Here is a 19,411-nt window from a genome sequence, read left to right on the forward strand (position 1 = left end):
AACAAGATTCTCTGGTCTGATGAAACCAAGATTGAACTATTTGGCCTGAATGCATAGCATCACGTCTGGAGGAAACCTGGCACCATCCCTACGGTGAAGCATGGTGGTTGCAGCATCATGTTGTGGGGATGTTTTTCTAGTGGCAGGGACTGGGAGACTAGTCAGGTTTGAAGGAAAGATGAAAGGACCAAAGTACAGAGAGATCCTTGATGAAAACCTGCTCCAGAGCACTCAGGACCTCAGACTGGGGCAAAGGTTAAACCTTCCAACAGGACAACGACCCTAAGCACACAGCGAAGACAACGCAGGAGTGGCTTCAGGACAAGTGAATATCCTTGAGTGGCCCAGCCAGAGCCTGGACTTGAACCCAATCGAACATCTCTGGAGAGACCTGAAAATAGTTGTGCAGCAACGCTCCCCATCCAACCTTTTGTATTTAACTAGGCAAGTTAAGAACACATTCTTATTTTCAATGATGGCCTAGGAACAGTGGGTTAACTGCCTTGTTCAGGGGCAGAACAACAGATTTTTACCTTGTCAGCTCAGGGATTCAATCTTGCAACCTTTCGGTTACTAGTCCAACACTCTAACACTCTAACCACTAGGCTACCTGCCGCCCCAACCTGACAGAGCCTGAGAGGATCTGCAGAGAAGAATGGGACGAACTCCACAGGCGTGCCTGTATTTGTAAATGTAATATTTAAATGACTTATTTCCGTTTTTTACATTTTATACATTTGCAAAGACCTGTTTTGGATTTGTCATTATGGGGTATTGTGTGTAGATTGATGAGGGAAAAAAGCTATTAAATCCATTTTAGAATAAGGCTGTAACGTAACAAAATGTGGCAAAAGTCAAGGGGTCTGAATACTTTCAGTCACTGTATGTCACTACATCTGGGTGACTTTGGTTATCTTCCTAACAGGCATGGGGGAAAGGGGGACAGGAGAGATGGAATATGACAGCAGAGCTTAGGCTAGTAGCACAGTGTAGTGAAGACAAAATATCTTTGCATCTCTTGTGCACGTGTCTACGTAGTTGAAACTGGAAGATACAGCATAACCACATTAGTCAGGTTTTCTATCACTGTAAAGTCACTGTACAGTTGTAGGCTACTGTAAACCTATCATCAGCGCTGGAACTCCGAACAACCAACTGCCAAAACTAACCAATCAACTGTTATTATTTTAAACAGGGTCGCCCCAGGATCGAACACCCTCCTCCCTGAGCCTTAACAACACACACGCCCGTACGCACACGTACCCCCCCCCCCCCCACCCCCCCCCACCCACACACACACACACACACACACCTACCCACACAGACCTCTCCCTCTCAGCTTTCCTCCCAGCATGCCCCTCTATTTGTGGGTAAATCATCACCCTGGGTCTTTGGGAGAGGGAGAGGTCTGATGCAGGTGTCATTCGTCTGTGGCACCAAATGTAATTCCAGCCCGCTGGTTCAGGGGGATGCCTTGATGAGGTGACACTGAAGACACAGGCATCAATCTCTCTAGCCTACGTCTGAGGAGTAAATAGCATCAAGTGGAGAGGCTTTTGTTTAAACATGCCCTGAGTGGAGGAGGACTCTATGAAGATCTGGTGACAGGTCAGCTGTCAAGACAATTACATTTGCTATCACCACCTTTCTTGGGTAGTTTCTTGGGTGGTCCTCTGTAGCTTGGCTGGTAAAGCATGGTGCTTGCAACACCAGGATATTGGGTTCGATTCCCTGGACCATCTGTACACAAAATGTTTGCACGTATGACTGTAAGTTGCTTTTGATAAAAGCGGCTGCTAAATAGCAGATATTATATTATTTAACATCAATTTATCATTTGATCATTGACATGAAATGTGGAAGTACTCGGGTGAACTTGAAGAGATAACGAACTGTAAACGGGTAAACAAAGCCTTGATAACATCCAAGATTACAACAAAAAGGTTAGGTCCACAGCTCTTGAAGTACAAAACGACCTTGTTTTTTTCTCTCAATCTATCTAACTATGGAAGATAGCTCTAGTCTCTCTCTATATATTGTACTGTCTGAATGAACACGTACATTTCCTGCAAATCTCTGGCTGGCTGGGCTGGCTGAGGCTGAATCACCACAGCAAATCAAAGAAAGAATAGGTGTTGCGCAACCATAATCAACCATAATCAACCCTCATCAATCCAACACAGACCTCAGATACACTGACATATTTTGCAATCAACTTTTCACAGCCAGTGATTGCAATTGCAGGTTTGTTTTTGGTGCAGGAACAATGACCTGGAACTGAAGAGCTTGATTGGTCCACGATAGCTGTGAGTGAGTGAGTGAGTGAGTGAGTGAGTGAGTGAGTGAGTGAGTGAGTGAGTGAGTGAGTGAGTGAGTGAGTGAGTGAGTGAGTGAGTGAGTGAGTGAGTGAGTGAGTGAGTGGGGAGGAAAAGCGCAGCTGATTTGGGGAGTGAAGAAGGATCTTTTACCTTCGGTGTCTGGCGTATTTGCCACTGACATGTCCACTTCCATCACATCCTGGAGTAGGGCAGCTATAGACACAGAAGGGAGAGACATAGGAGTCAACACACTGCGTGGCACGACAGGCATGCACCCCCCCCCCCCCCCCACTCCTCACCCCCCACGGACACAACACCCATTCCCTCACACACAGATAGTACTCAACACATGTGTGCATGACATAACACACAATCCAGGGCAATGCACTGGACCAGAGCAGCTCTGTATTATTCATGTAGTGAGAACACACAGCCAGCAGCCTTCAGGCCAGGCGGTGACTCACTTCACTGCATATTTCATAGCAGCCCGTCCGCCTTGGGCTTCTTTTAGACAGCTGTGGCTGCCAAAGGTAAAGTGCCCCTCTGAAGGAACATTGTGTTGAACGTCCTTTGGAACACCTATAGGAACTAGAAGTTTCCATTGGCCCGTTCAGCCGCGGCCCAATCTCACTACCATCCCATCAGCTAGATTACAGCCATCTGTGGTGTACATTGTCCATATTAGGAGTTTGCCTGACAACTGACGACTTCCGAATATGGACGCCGTAGCGGCGGATGTCCGTCACGCATCAACCACAGTGAAAAGAGCGGGACTGTGCTAGGTAGAACAGAACAGCAGCTTTCTCTCCCCAAGGTGAGCAGACTCATAAATGAGTCTGTGAACGGCAGGAGTGTTCATCGACCGCTAATATTGGCATTATTGACGTCTGCAGCTCTGGCCCTGAACATGGATCGATCGACTGATGAAAAACCTATTTGTCCTTAGAGGGGAAGGTGTGTATGTGCGTTCATGCATTTGTCTGTGGATGTGTGTGCATGCTTGTGAGTGTATATGCTTGTGTGTGTCTGTCGTGTGTGTGTGTGTGTGTGTGTGTGTGTGTGTGTGTGTGTGTATGTGTATGTGTAGTGTGTGTGTGTGTGTGTGTGTGTGGTGTGTGTAGGGGGGGGGTGTGTGTGTGTGTGTGTGTGTGTGTGTGTGTGTGCTCTCTCCCTTCAGCCAGGGAACTGGCAGGGAGAGATTAGGGATTAGGGGGTCTACACTGAGAAATGCCATCAAGAGGGAGAAGGCTATTTAGCGATATAGACTGTTCAGGCCACTGGCCAGACAGAAAACACTATTACGATTACAGAGTGTATTATAATGCTTGTTTTCCCCAATAGAACATTGGTTTATTCTACAGCGGCAATGAACATTTCTAGGCAAATAATCAATCATTTAGAATCTGTTCAATGACGGCAGAAAAGTAATTATTAACTAAAAGCTTGATCCTTGTCCAAATTTTACAGCCGAGGAAATGATTAGAGCGAGACTGTAAAGACGCCGGCAGCAGTGGCTGTTTATTATACAACGTTGGACCTCAAGTCAATGTGGCTGTGACGTGAATACGGTGTCCATATTAGGACATACAACCGTTGACCACTCAGAGTGTCAGTAATGCCTGGTCCCGGATCGGTTTGTGCTCTTGCCAACTCCATTGCTGTCGTTGTCAAGCCAAACACATGGCATGACCATTCAATAAGGAATTGGCAAGAGGGCAGAAACAGACTGGCGCTCAGGCTAAGTAAAGCCCACAGGAATGAAAGATGCACCAACCTGAATAACTCCTGTGCTGCCGTCTCCACCGGAACTAGAGAGAGAGATTGACAAATCAGATACAGTTAGATGTACTGTCTAGCCTATATACAACATACATAACAATAGCAGTAAATAATGGCAAATTAGGACAAACGGAAACTACAGGATCCATCATGCATTTCTCCTAATTGGAATATGGCATTGAGCCATTTCAGTACAGTCGACAGCATATCCGATTCCTTTTACACTGAGTATATACAGTCACTTTGACTTGATGTCCCCACTTGATGTCCCCAAATATGAGCCCAGGTGGCTGACAGAGAGGGAGGGGGCCGTTTAGAGTGACAGACACACTTTACTGTTACCGTAGCGTACCTCGCACCCCTTTGGAACGTGTCCGATGGCGCTTTTCAACCGCGTCCACCTCCATCTGGTTTAGAGAAAGGGTTGGGAAGCGGGCCATTAGTTGTGATTCTGTTTCTCTGATGATAAGGCACGGGCTGTATGCAGCAAAACATACACCGTAATACAGATGGTACTTCTAGGTACAGAACTTCTGTTGCGTTATTTCATAGAGCTGCATAGAGTTTCTCTGCGCAGTTGAGAATAGCCTGCAAAATCAATCTTCTGAGTGTTTCCCACCGACAAGGAGCAAATACAACCGAGTCAAGCATCTACAGTACATCCACCGTGTTACCTGGTATCAGCTGGGTTGGGTGGGGCAACACCTTGGTACAAACGCACGCCTCCGCCTCCTCAGAGTGCAAATGGTTGGGCTTCCTCAACAGCGGCACTTCAAAACTCCCCCTCCAAAGTCATGATCTGCAAAGACAATAAAAGAACAAGAATATCACACACTTCATGCTATGAAAACGATCGCATTAGCGGTGGTAAGCTGAAAGAGGGTCAAGATTAGCGGTTGGCGTCGTTCTGTTGTCTTGGTTGGTTGTCAACACTCGTGGAGATTTGGTGACGAAGCAGAGTTCTAGCAGTTATTGTGTCCTTATGCCAAGACCGGGATGATACGAGAGTTAGTGAAGCAGTGAAGTAGCCACTGTTACGGTACCAAACTAACCTGGTTGATTCCGATCTGTGAACAAGACTTATGAACGGCAGCGTCCTCATTCTAACCTCTTTGGTTCCATTCCTGTGTTTTGACTAAGTCCCCTGATGCACAGCAGGAGGAAAATATGTTCCAAAACAAAGATAAACAACTTATTGCATCCACCAAGCAACCAGAGAGTTATTCTAATATCTAGCGCTTTGTCTCTGTTTCTTTCTTTCTGTTTGTTACCGAGCTGAGAAAGTCTGAATGTCCACAAATATCCTTGACCGGTATTACTTTTCACCACAGTGTGGACTTGCCTGTAAGCTATGATTCTGAATGGCTGAATGGAGAAACGCAGCAGCAAATGGAGTCTCTCTCTCTCTCTCTCTCTCTCTCTCTCTCTCTCTCTCTCTCTCTCCTCTCTCTCTCTCTCTCTCTCTCTCTGTCTCTCTGTCTCTCACTCTCTCCCCTATCGAGTGTTCAGCTCTCTCACCTTTGCTCATCTGTCTGCAACCTCACATGACGATCTCACACTCAACCTGAAATCCTGTTAGGATGTGGGCTGTGAACGTGTGTGTGTGTTTGTGTGTGTGTGTGTGTATGTTCACGCACACGCGTGTGTCTCTACGTCCGTGTGTAGGCCAACAGCACAAGAGTGTGAGCGTGATACACTGCCTGTGTGTACGGAACACTGACTGCTGCACCTCCGACACAGAACGGCACAAATTCCCTTCAGCTCATTCCTGTTCAGAATTGAATGCTTTCTATCACTTTTCCATTGAGACATCCCTAGCTCCGAGCTCTCACCTCAACCTCACTTTGGAGAATGAAAGCACACAGGCTCCAACTGTCCTATAGGAATCAACTCTGATAGTATAGGTTGAGAGAGGAGAGGAAGCTCTGCTTAGTATTCCATCCTGGCCCTCTGTCTCTCTCATATCACATGATGCAGTGCTCCCTGCATAAGTGGGACCAATGGGGGCCCGGTGGTTCCAGTCTGGAAGCACGCTTTCGACTAAACCTACAGCATTGCTCCGATGAGTTTAACTAACATCCGGCCCAGAAAAAAAAAAAAAACTCCAATAGAAAGCCCCATAATTCCTAATAAGACTCTTTAGTCGTCAGCTTTGTGCGCAAAACACCCATTGAAATATTAAAATAGTTGCAACCGAGGACGATTTTTTTTTGGGGGGGGGGGGTTCATCACTTCACACCCGGAGATGTTAACATTTTATATTCATCCAATGTCTGCCATGTTTTTTGGGGGGATGACGTCGTCGCTGCACGAGCTGCTCCCTCTGCGCAATTGGTGCTAGTGTGTATGTGAAGCTGGGCCGTGTACACCGGATGCAACCCGGATGTAGGCGGCCCATGAGTCAGTGTATGTGAAACGTGAGTTGATCACCTTGGAAACAATGGTCGGACATCTTGGACGCAGTCTGTGGTTCTTTTATACCTCAATGAGTGGGACGTACACATCTCTAGACCCGGACTAGAACTTGGATACACAACATGAACAGAAGCGCGCACACACACGCATGCACATACACACACGCGTGCATTTAAGAACATGAGCACACACACACGCTTCACACACGCTTCACACACATACAGACACAAAGATGCGCACACACACACACACACACATTCTGGGCTCTAGGTATTGCACAGTGCTGTTTGCTTTGAAGAGAAGGCAGGCTACAGTTTGAGAGAGGCCATGTTTGCCGTCTGAAAATAGTTCCCAAACGCTGGCAGACAGAAGTAACACTCGCATAGATCTGTTTATACTGAACCAGATAGGCTTTCACATTTCAATAAAGAGAGGAGATTCTCTGGGTGTTTCTCAGTCTTTTTCACGCAAATATAACAGAACTCTTCCTTGAACAACTTCCATTGCAGAGAGTGTATCTCTCCTGGCTTCTCTCCTTTCTTCTATCCCTTTCCTCTGTCTTTTTTTCTCTCCACTCAACTCTCTCTCCTCTTTCCCTCTTCCAGTATCTCTTGTGCTCTTCATTTTGCTTTTTGTTCCGTCTCCTCTCTTTCAGTCTCTCTTTCATTTTCTCTCTCTCTCTCTCTCTCTCTCTCTCTCTCTCTCTCTCGCCAGAGTCCACTCCAGCTGATCAATGACCCGTCCCAGACAGCGGTGATGTCAGAATCCATTCATCTAAGTGCCACCATAGCTGCATGAGTTTGGGATGAGCTTCCACTCTCCTCCTCCCCTCTCCCTTCCTTCCTGCCTATCAGCCCTGGGGGCTGGGTGTGTGGGTGTTTGATTGGAGGGGGGGGGGGGGGGTGTTGGATCCAAAAGCAGTGGATCTGTTCTGCTTCCCTCCAGAAGCTATGCTGTATGACTATGCCGCCCCAAGTCGTGTGGTACTGTAGATTACAGGAATCTTCCTGTGTGACTCATTGGGTTTGATATTGTAGCTTCAAGTCTTAGCCGTCACGCTCAGGTTATTACCATATTCTGCTAGGGTACTTAACAAACTAATGATTTGGCTATGGAAATGGAATTGCCCGAAGGCGTGTGGAGCATCCTGTTTAAAACACTACCCAACATTTTTGTAATGTAAAAAAAATCCAGCCGTTTGTTGTGGTGTCAATGGAAGGAGTCGCTCTCTCTCCTTGGGCGGTCCTTTTGGTGTCACCACTTCAGAAAGTCTACCTGGAGCCCTGCACTATCTGATGTCATGAGACAATCGTCTCACGATACTCAGTCACTCATGCACTGTACCGAATCATCTCTTCTCGGCTTGCATACAGCACCTTTTGTGATGCTCAACACAGTATATGTTCTTACAGTCAGCATAAAAGATAGAGGTTTCATTGAATGGCCATTAATATTCCACAGGGGTAGTCTCCAGAGGGGACAAGGTGGGGGACAGGTGTTTTCCCCTATGGGCTCCTCCAGGCTTTGGTTGGTTCCTCCCTTCAATCATGAAGAGGAAGGAGAGTACTCTAATTGCCTCTGTACGTGTGTGTGTACTGTGTGTGAGAGCGGGGTGGGTGTCTGGGTGTGTGTGTCTGGTGTGTTTCCGGCTAGCCATGGAGAGATGCATTTGAATGCTTCCTAATGATCCTTGACAACCGTGTAGTATATACCAGAGAAGGCTTCATGATTCACTGTGTGTGTGTGTGTGTGTGTGTGTGTGTGTGTGTGTGTGTGTGTGTGTGTGTGTGTGTGTGTGTGTGTGTGTGTGTGTGTGTGTGTGTGTGTGTGTGTGTGTGTGTGTGTGTGTGTGTAGGAGGGTGTTTGCAGGGAAATAGCTGTTGGCCAGGCGGTAGCCACCGGGCTGAATCGAACACGTTGCCAGCGCCAGGCTCTACCAAATGAGCTACAGAGGACCACCGTTTGCACCGAATGTACATTAATCACGGTGTCATCAGCCAATAGGAATCGGCCCAGATAGGGTGAGACTGTGGAATGTATCACTTCAATCACAGCCAGGTCACTCCAGATCCATTGCCCTGTTAGACGTTTGTCCAGATCCCCGGGATTTCGGCAGACGCCTTTGGGCACAGGGGTTGAAACCGGTTCAGAGGACAGAATCAATCCGTTATTTTGAAAGCATGGGAACTAGTTAATAATGGGTTTTAGTCCCACGGAAAAAAAACTGCAGCAAAACTGCATCCACCATTGGGATAGAGGAAGGGCTTAAACCAGTTTTAGGTGTGAGACCCTACCTCTTGGTCACTCCAGAGACACGCTCAAGCACGCACGTACACAAACACACACTTAAAGAAGGGACCAGTTGCAATCAATCCACTGTGTCCTGTGGAGAAGCCACATCTCTTAATTATCACGCGCCAGGACTGAGGTTCACCATCTTCACATTCAGACAAGAACAGGAGGCTAGATCATGACATTTCTGCAATGACTGACAGAGTCACTTACAGATTCCTTCCCCCTCATGGATGGACTCTGTGTTTGATCAGAAATACTAGAATGTAGGCTACGGACTGTACCAAACCCAAAGATACACTGTACCAAATCAAGGCAATTGTGTGATTACGGTCATGCACCATGACCGTATATGTAATGAATTACGGTGACATTGATAGGTGCTTGTTTCAGTAACACATTAAGCCTAATGAGCGGACTGAGAGAGGCTGTTTTGCTGACTCATAGAGCCTGAAGCCTACGCCGGACTCAAATAGAGGAGCTTCCATCCATTTCCTTCTATCTGCTTCTACCATTAATGCCTGTTTAGTCTGTTTAGTCCACTGTGAAGTAATCCCAATGCTGTGTGTCTGAGGTGTGTGTGCGTGTGTGTACGTTTGTATGCGTGTGTGTGTGTGTGTGTGTGTGTGTGTGTGTGTGTGTGTGTGTGTGTGTGTGTGTGTGTGTGTGTGTGTGTGTGTGTGTGTGTGTGTGTGTGTGTGTGTGTGTGTTGTGTTGTAATGTTATAAATAATACCTCTCTCCCACACTATGACTCACGCTTTGAGTCGGCTTTGTGGATGCTCCAAAGCAGTGTCTGGAAATAAACCCTGGAGCCGACTAATAATTATCTTTACGCTCCCGTCCGGCGGTGTGTGTGTGTGTGTGTGTGTGTGTGTGTGTGTGTGTGTGTGTGTGTGTGTGTGTGTGTGTGTGTGTGTGTGTGTGTGTGTGTGTGTGTGTGTGTGTGTGTGTGTGTGTGTGTGTCTGTGCATTCGTGCGTGTGTGACTATTTTGTAATTCCATATACACCATTGATCGCAATGAGATAATCGGATTGATAGATTTCTTGGCAAAGTCTCAGGGGCAGTAGGCTTGTCTTTGATCTGATTGAAGTGAGAAACAAGTTACACAGGCCAAGTATAAAGAGAGAGGTAAAGACAAAGCAACCCAAATGAAAGGTCATTGACCCTAGATGACCCTAGATGACCCTAGATGGCCATTGTGACTATGGAGTAAGAGCCAAAACATGTGTGTGTATTAGGGAATGGTCTTATTGCAGTATAATTATAATGTAATTTGGTTGCTAAAATGACTAGAATACAATCGCTGAGTGAAAAAAAAGCAATCACACAGCACACTGCCTCGTCCACCACGACCACTACTTAGTACTCTGGCTGTTGCATCCAAAAGGAGGGAGGTTATCTCATTTGGGGGTCTCTAATGTGTTTAAATAGCCTCTGAAGGAATGGTTCACTGCAGTTGACTACAGGCCTTTCCCTCAGCCACTGCAAAGAGCATCAATGAAAGGATGCATTTTATTTCTCAGCCGAATTCACATCATCACCAAGGATAGGCAAAATGCCCTGCCGCTGCTGAAATGAAAAGACAAATCTTCTTTGTGTGTGTGTAGGGGGGGGGGTCTATTGTGTGTACAACTTAGGGCTGAGTTCCATGTGGCACCCTATTCTCTTTGTAGTGAACTGGTCAAAAGTGGTGCACTACAATCTGATTTGGGTACCATTTCGGATGCAGCCCCAATATGATAAGGGTTTTAATTTTACAGTATTTTCTCCTGTCTATGTGACAGTGTGTGGCTCAGATGTCAGACAAACCATTGGTATGCTGGGTAACGGCCCTGGTCTCAGAGGGTTTGGATCCAGTTCTGCGTCACAGGACTGAGTGGCATTTCTGGTTCACTGCAGCAAGTCATTCCACTGACTAGTCTCCACTGACTAGTCACATGTGTTTTGATTTGATTCCCAAAATGAATGGGGAAGCAGGGAAAATAGTTGTGGAACCAGCCAAAGGACATGAGGGGATGAGATGGCTTCTGCCTGTTAAATATGCAGAGCAGGATTAATCCTTCACCTTAGCTTTGGTTGGCTCTCCTCCCTACAGCCTTGCTGCATCGCAGCACACAATAGGACAGGTTCGAGAGAGAGAGAGAGCGAGAGAGAGAGAGAGAGAGAGAGAGAGAGAGAGAGAGAGAGAGAGAGAGAGAGAGAGAGAGAGCGCTCAACTATTTCACAGTAGCAGGCCACTTGGGTCACTGGTTTCGGAGTAACCTCACTGGCATGGCTTATATGAGAACATTTCTCTGTCATGAGTTCAAACAGGACATTAATCTCAAGCTAAAATGTTTCATGATAATCTTATATTGCTAAGCACCTAGCTCTTCATGGGGGAAGTTACTTTGTCAGAGAATAAAAGCCACAGTCTGGAGAAATCGACTTCATCCTCTATCATCCTCGCTCTATCTGCTATTCTATTAATATCGTGTGTCATTTGATATAATCTGGGTCATGTCAATTGGTGAAACATTTTCATTCAGGAAGATAGCTATCAATGCTTGAAACTTCTTCTGTGGCAACAAACAGATGCTAGTAGAGTGTAGCTCTGTCTGTCTCTGTCTGTCTGTCTGTCCCCCTTTTTCTGTATACATAGAAAATATCAGTAAAGTTACTCACAGATTCCTGATGGCTGTTCCAGGTCATGACTAACCTGACTGAGCTGCGATATCCCAAACTGATTGGATGTACACAGTACGGTTACCATGTGCAGTGATGGAACAAGTAATTGGTTATAATTGGGTAGGCAAGGCAACTAAGAGCAGCATAAGACCGTGTTCCTTTCAGGCAGGTCCTCCACTGTTATGTCTGCCTACCCTCTGTGTTTATCAATGCCAGCTCCCATTAGTATTAAATATTATTAGATAGCGCTGTGATTATCAATGCCAGCTCCCATTAGTATTAAATATTATTAGATAGTGCTGTGATTATCAATGCCAGCTCCCATTAGTATTAAATATTATTAGATAGTGCTGTGATTATCAATGCCAGCTCCCATTAGTATTAAATATTATTAGACAGTGCTGTGATTATCAATGCCAGCTCCCATTAGTATTAAATATTATTAGATAGCGCTGTGATTATCAATGCCAGCTCCCATTAGTATTAAATATTATTAGATAGTGCTGTGATTATCAATGCCAGCTCCCATTAGTATTAAATATTATTAGACAGTGCTGTGTTTATCAATGGAAGGACGTACCATTTTCAACCACAACGACCCTTGTGGCAGCAGAGAGTCAAGGACAGGCCAAGAGTGTGCACTCATACAGTCTGCAAGGACTGCCTAGTTTGTCAAGTTTTTCTTTCCGTTTTGTATGACGGTATCTCTCAATATGCTTTATTGTTGTGTCAATGAATTTATATGAATCACCATCATCATTATTGTCAACAACAACGACGACGACAACCACCAAAACAACAACAGCAACAGCAGTAGCAGCAGGAGATTATAAAGTCTAATTCACAAGTATATTTAAATGTATCGTCGCTATGCTGTGTGCACTAAAGTGTGTGTGATCAGGCCTCATTCACCTGTGTGTGTGTGTGTGTGTGTGTGTGTGTGTGTGTGTGTGTGTGTGTGTGTGTGTGTGTGTGTGTGTGTGTGTGTGTGTGTGTGTGTGTGTGTGTGTGTGTGTGTGTGTGTGTGTGTGTGTGTGTGTGAACAGACAGGCCCAACAGAAGCCTGCCTCACAGGCTTGGAGACTGGATAATAGCGTGACACGATTCAGCAATCAGAGTGTCAGTCTGCATGTACACTGGGCTCAAGCCACATGCGACCCCACCAGATCCTATAGTTAGATTCACCAACAATGAAGGAGTAGATAAGCCACTGTCCACATCTGTCCAGACAGACAAGGCAGACAGACAGATCCTCATAAAACCAATTACAATAGCCATGGTAACACTGTTAATACAGTTGATAATTAACACCGTTTCTGACTTCATAGTGAGAATACATTCCATGAAGATGTTGCAACTTTGACAGAAAGGTTCTATAATGTTGATTAACCCAGCCTCATCCTCAACCATCATCTCCAACTTTCCCTCTTTCAACCGTCCACACGGAGAAACACTATTATTTCCCATTGGGAATGTTTTTTTTAAAAGCAGGAACACAGTACACAGCATTGCAATTCAGCGAAGGTCTGAATACCAAAGGGAATTGATCCTGTATTAAACATAGTCTTTCATTACCCTAGATAGCGGTCGCCTCTGAGTATTCAGACTCCCTGCAGCACACAGATTATTATATATTTTTTTCCTTTTAAATGCAACTACATTGTAGGGGTTCATTCAGCACGGCTGGGCTAACTGGAACGGGGACAATCCACGGGTCAACGGATCTCAGAAGCCATCCCACAAGTTCTTCTCATAAATTCATAAATGGCTCCTTCACCTGCTACATGCAAAATGTACGGGTTACCGTAGCAACTAACCCACCATTCAAGTCAAAGCTATCGCCGTGTGATTGACCGTTAAGTGAAAATGCTAGAGATGTACATGTATATTTCTTCCTGTCTGCTCAAAACTGCAATTGAAGTTTGCGTAACTTTGACCATGCTCAACAAAGAGAAGCGTACTATATGTATCACTAATTCCAGTTTGTGTTCCACTCCTGGAATAGTGTGATGAGCATTCAGATCAAATGTATATTTGTTCCAGATAGTATAATCATTTCTGATAACATACTAAGTTCTGTAAATAGCTTTTTAACACTTCCTTTTATGTAAGGTTTCTATAAAATAGAGGTATCTCTCTTACAAAGGAGTATATATAAAACAATATGTATAAAAATAAAAGAAAATACGTTTTTTAAAGATTTTAATTGGACAATGAATGTATTTGTGGTCACTGATGGATAGACGTTGCAGTTGTTTATTACAATATGTAATAGTTACAGTAAGTGTTAGTGCGGCTCATAATAGTAGTGTTCATTACTGACGTAACTAGCAAAGCATCATGAAGATAAACTTTAGTGGTAGCATCCTACCTCAAGCCCTTTGCAGAACTTTGTCGAAACAAAAACAAAACAACAAACAGCAACCGACACACTCATGCAGAGACAATGTTTGTATCGAGATTTGAATGAGTCATACTTTTAATAGTAGCAACTGCTTCCAATACATGGGAAATATATATATTAGCCTTATGGACCACATCCATCTGTCCTAACTCACAGTAAGTGGCATTTTTCTCATTACAGGAAAGTAGCTCCACACCATAATCCCTTCAGAGATGCAGCATGTTGTCAACATTGTGTGCTGGAATGTTTACCACAGCCCTAGTCTCACTACTCACAGTTGACTAGCCTCTCTCTATGTTCATAACGGACAAAACTGAGATGACACAACCACAATATAGAGCAGGAGCAAGCAAAGTGTAGAAAGAAACCTACTGAAATGGCGACGGTAAAGCTCTCTTTTTGCTTCCTCTCCCAGTCAGTCTGCAACCAGTCTCCCTCTCGCTCTCTCTTTCTCTCACACACTTCGTTTTCGGCACTGGCAATTTCTCTCTCTCTCTCTCCCTTCCTTTCTTCTCTCTCTTTCCCTCACCTCCCTCTCTCTTCTGTACTTCCCTCCTTCCTTTCTTTCACTCTTTCTTTGTCACTGTCATCAGACTCGGGGAGTCCTGCTCATTCCTGTAGCACTTGAGAAATGGAGGGAGAGAAGTGAATGGAAGGGGAGCTGCAGCCACTTTAGAGAAAAACAAGGGAGGGAGGCAGAGGAGAGAGCGGCGCGAGCGATGGAGACACAGACAGGGAGGAGAGAAGGAGGGAGGGAGGAGGGAGGAGGGAGGAGGGAGGGGAAACAGGCAGGGTCTGTATGTAGAATGTGTGAGGCGAGCAGGCGAGAGCGAGAGAGAGAGAGAGAGAGAGAGAGAGAGAGAGAGAGAGAGAGAGAGAGAGAGCGATAGAGAGACCCTTTTTCGAACAAGGCACTGCAGCAGAACACAACCCAGAGAGGAAGCCGTCTGACTTACCCTCACACCGGTCCCCAACCACCGTCGGCTCTCCAGGCAACCACGGCAAACCCAAGAGGAACCAATGACGACGGCTGCTGCCCACACAGAGAGAGAGAGGGGGAAAGAAAGGCAGAGATGAACCAAGCCAAGCCCACTGCCAAGCCTAGATTCTCTGCCTCTCCTATCCAGCCAACAGAGCGCTAGGCTGGAATCACATTCCCCACCTCACTCTGTCTCTGTCTCTACCTCCCTGTCTCTCACTCAGTCTCTCTCACTCTCTCTCGTTCTATCGCCCCCCCCCCCCCCCCTCTTTCCTGTATTAATTCAGAGCGGTAGACATTGTGCGGCGCAGGCAGCGGTGGCTCTCTCTCTCTCCCCACAGAGCGGTTGTGTCGTCTCTGGAGCGGAGCGTGTGCAGCTGTGCGTGCAGTAGAGGGAGATGCGCCAGGATAGCTAGCGCCTGTGTTTGATGTTGTATTTGGGAATCGCTAGCTAATTCACATGGGAACATGATGGAAAATATAAACCAACACCCAGGACTGTTCTGTATGTGAGCACTGTCCTTATACACTGGCTGTTCAAGCGTCATATTTTAATTCCCTTTGTTAGTAGTGTGGAAATATAGATTGCTCATTATTAGTACAGGATCACTGTGGAATATCAGCGATATGTTTTGTTAGGGTTGGGGTTAGATGTAAATGCTGCTGAAGGAAATATAGTCTAAGCCATAACTGACCATGCAATACCATCAGTCACTTTTCATGGATCCCCACTGGACACAGTGTAGGGTACAGCAGTTAGCAGTGAACTCTGGACAGCTCCTGGGGCTGAACCTAGTGGACAGCTCCTGGTGCTGAACCTAGTGGACAGCTCCTGGTGCTGAACCTAGTGGACAGCTCCTGGTGCTGAACCTAGTAGACAGCTCCTGGTGCTGAGCCTAGTGGACAGCTCCTGGTGCTGAGCCTAGTGGACAGCTCCTGTGGCTGAACCTAGTGGACAGCTCCTGTGGCTGAACCTAGTGGACAGCTCCTGGGGCTGAACCTAGTGGACAGCTCCTGGGGCTGAACCTAGTGGACAGCTCCTGGGGCTGAAACGAGTGGACAGCTCCTGGTGCTGAACCTAGTGGACAGCTCCTGGGGCTGAACCTAGTGGACAACTCCTGGGGCTGAACCTAGTGGACAGCTCCTGGTGCTGAACCTAGTGGACAGCTCCTGGGGCTGAACCTAGTGGACAGCTCCCAGCTCCCCAGTTCTCCTCTATGCGAGATTCTCAATTGGGAAAAAGTTTGTCCTCTCCTCTACTCCTCTGTCCTCCTCAGTGACCCGGAAACTGATAAGTGGGCGCCATATGGAGAAGAATGTCAATTCGTTAATAGTTGAACGGAGTAGATTGCTCACCTCTTCGACAGCCTCCTCCGGCGGAGTATACTCAGGTTGTAGTACTGCAGATGAGTTTTGCAATCCGCCCCACACCCTTTGAATCAGCTGTTGTTTTATCGGAGGAGAAAAGCATGCACACATTTAAAATCGATACGCAACTTATTCATTTACCTATAAAATGTCTAGCACAGCTAGCTAATTATTTTGACCACTTTACACATGTATCTTGGGATTATTCCTCTGTGAACAATTTGCCTGACGACATTCCAGTGGAGAAGGAGCGTTATGTTTCATTTAGATTACTTTTGACCTTTTTCAAAAGGAGGTGAGGAGAGGACGCAAGGAGAGGATGCGAGGAATCAAGCTAATCTAATTGAGATTCTCTCTATGCACAGCTCCTGGTGCTGAACCTAGTGGGCAGCTCCTGGTGCTGAAACTAGTAGACAACCATTAAAAACTCAGCACTCTCAGGGGGGCGAGAGAGAGAGAGAGAGAGAGAGAGAGAGAGAGAGAGAGAGAGAGAGAGAGAGAGAGAGAGAGAGAGTGAGAGAGAGAGAGAGAGAGAGAGAGCGAGAGGGGCAGAGACAAAGGACACAGACTAGCAAGACTACAGTGTAGTCTTTGTGTGGGTTGTGTTACCTTCGAGCTGAGGTGGTCAGTATAGAATAGTGAGGCTCTAGACTTTACGTCGGTCGTAAAGCAAAATTGCTCCTGAAAACAGAGGTTGGATGGTCACGCTGTGAAAGTGTTGAAAAGTCTGCAGCCTAAATGGCACCCTATTCTGTATTTAGTGCACTTTGTGGGGAATAGGGCATCTGTTCTGAGGGTCAACAGAATTAAAGAAAGTTAAAAAGTTAAAAAGTGCCATTTTTATGTCCTTGTGGAAATACCAAATCATAAAAGCTTTTTTGTTGGTGTTTTTGCACTAAATACTAAGATGGTCTAGGTATTTGTTCTAATATGAAGAATTAAAGCCATTAACTTCTAGTGATCAGGGACATTTCTACCTTTCTCAGTTTCCAATAACATATTTCTCCAAGGTGCTCTGTTATTGGAGGGAATCTAATTTACAGTGGCCGTAATGTGACAAAGACGTATCTGACAATCATAAAATTATCTTTAATTAATAATATTGACTCAAAACTCACTACCCGATGATAAATCCGGGCTGGAAAGCCTCCCGATCGGGAGGTGTGATGTATTGTACTGCTCAAGGACAACGTTCCCCCTCGATGCTGCCTTTAAAAAAAGACGGATCGATAAGATATATCGTGCTTCACAGTGTCCCCCCCCACACGCACACACACACACACACTCACACACTCACCGCACACACAGAGAGGCACCGAGATATGAATCACACCCAGCCAAGACAGGCTCTGTTGCAGGCAGCCAGCATCAATGCCTCCCCTATTAAGCTTGCCTACAGTCTGTCTGGCTCTCCTCTGCCTCTCTGCCACAATACAACTGTCTGTGTGGAGGGGAAATGGAGCAGACGGGGTGAATGACACCCGGCTGGGCTGAGAACACACATAGCTGGGCATGGTAAACTATCCCCATGTTCTATAGACAGGGGAGAAACATAACCAATAATTAAGGAAAGGCTTTGAGGGAGCCAGGAGAGGCAGGGGAGACTTGGGAGAAAAAGCGGGGGGGGGGGGGACCTCCTGTGTTTTCTGTGCTGAGGCAGAGCTGTGGGATGATAGAGGGGGAATGGGGGGTGGAGGAGGGAGAGAGGGGGTTATGTCTCCTTGGTGGCAGTGACAAATGGTGGGACGATAGGACTGGGGAGCTTTAGGGATCTGATTTACTTCCACACACAGTATCTGTGCAATGGCCACGCACACACACACACACACACACACACACACACACACACACACACACACACACACACACACACACACACACACACACACACACACACACACACACACACACACACACACACACACAGTCATTACCCCTCTCCATAGGGTTCTGTCTCTCTCATCCCCCACCACGCGCCTCTCTCCTGCGGAGCCCGGCGGAATGCGGCAGCCCCCTTGGTTATCCAGCCAGCCAAACGAGCATAGCCCTTATCAGCCATGCAAATGAGGGGGAATTCATTAACACAGCCAGATGGTCCACTGGATAGATGGTGATGAAGCAGAGAGAGGGGAATCAGACCAGAGAATCTTATTTCTCATGATCTGAGAGTCTTTAGGTGCCTTTTACTGAGGAGGGGCTTCCGTGGCCACTCCACCATAAAAGCCTGATTGGTGGAGTGCTGCAGAGATGGTGGTCCTTGTGGAAGGTTACCCCATGTTCACAGAGGAGCTGACAGAGTGACCATCGGATTCTTGGTCCTGACCAAGGCCCTTCTCCCCAAATTGCTCAGTTTGGCAGGGCGTCCAGCTCTAGGAAGAGTCTGGGTGGTTCCAAACTTCTTCCATTTAAGAAAGATAGAGGCCACCGTGTTCTTGGGGACCTTCAATGCTGCAGAAATGTTTTGTTACTCTTCCCCAGGTCTGTGCCTCGACACAATCCTGTCTCGGAGCTATACGGACAATTCCCTCAACCTCATGGCTTGGTATTTGCTCTGACATGCGCTGTCAACTGTGGGACCTTATATAGACAGGTGTGCCTTTCCAAATCATGTTTAATCAATTGAATTTACCACAGGTGGACTCCAATCAAGTTGTAGAAACATCTCTAAGGATGATCAATGGAAACAGGATGCACCTGAGTTCAATTTCGAGTCTCATAGCCAAGGGTCTGAATACTTATGTAAAATTTAGAAACATTTTATTATGGGGTATTGTGTGTAGATTGTTGTGGATTTTTTAATTTAATGGGTCAGAATACTTTGAATACTCTGAGTACTTTTTAAAGGCACTGTATATAGAGACAGGAGAGAGAGAGAGAGTGAGAGAGTGAGAGAGTGAGAGAGAAAGAGAGAGAGAGAGAGAGAGAGAGAGAGAGAGAGAGAGAGAGAGAGAGAGAGAGAGAGAGAGAGAGAGAGAGATCCTTCTGCAGCTGTATAGGCTGAGAGACCATCATAATAAGCCCTGGTCTCCGTAAAGCTCCGACTAACACGTTGATTTAGTCACTTGATTTGTGGTGCATTTGCTGCATTTGACATGCAAAGTGGATGTGTTGATTTGAATGTGTTTCCTGTGGGAGATGTTGGCTGGGCTGCCCAGCCCCCGATTTGTCTCAAAAAAAGGGTTCAC

At 46.2% G+C, this 19,411-nt stretch overlaps 1 protein-coding gene across 9 annotated transcripts in view; it reads right to left on the reverse strand.

Moving 5' to 3' along the window:
* The window catches only part of myt1la (myelin transcription factor 1-like, a), a 47,875-nt gene extending 32,779 nt beyond the window's left edge, over nucleotides 1-15,096 (reverse strand). For 6 of the 9 annotated variants that reach the window (XM_082961901.1, XM_082961903.1, XM_082961899.1 and 3 more), the window contains exons 1-5: nucleotides 14,836-15,095; nucleotides 4,772-4,896; nucleotides 4,450-4,504; nucleotides 4,093-4,126; nucleotides 2,469-2,531 (exon numbers count right to left, since the gene is read on the reverse strand). In XM_082961901.1, coding sequence (XP_082818027.1) covers nucleotides 2,469-2,531; nucleotides 4,093-4,126; nucleotides 4,450-4,504 — 152 coding nt within the window. In that variant the 5' untranslated portion in view covers nucleotides 4,772-4,896; nucleotides 14,836-15,095. Of the gene's footprint in view, nucleotides 1-2,468; nucleotides 2,532-4,092; nucleotides 4,127-4,449; nucleotides 4,505-4,771; nucleotides 4,897-14,251; nucleotides 14,551-14,835 lie in introns of those variants that run through there. The other 3 variants (XM_082961902.1, XM_082961900.1, XM_014144875.3) reach the window with 2 other exon arrangements.
* Nucleotides 15,097-19,411: the final 4,315 nt, after the last annotated feature.

Source organism: Salmo salar, chromosome 15, assembly GCF_965601325.2.
Source record: "Salmo salar chromosome 15, fSalSal1, whole genome shotgun sequence".
Taxonomy (NCBI): domain Eukaryota; kingdom Metazoa; phylum Chordata; class Actinopteri; order Salmoniformes; family Salmonidae; genus Salmo; species Salmo salar.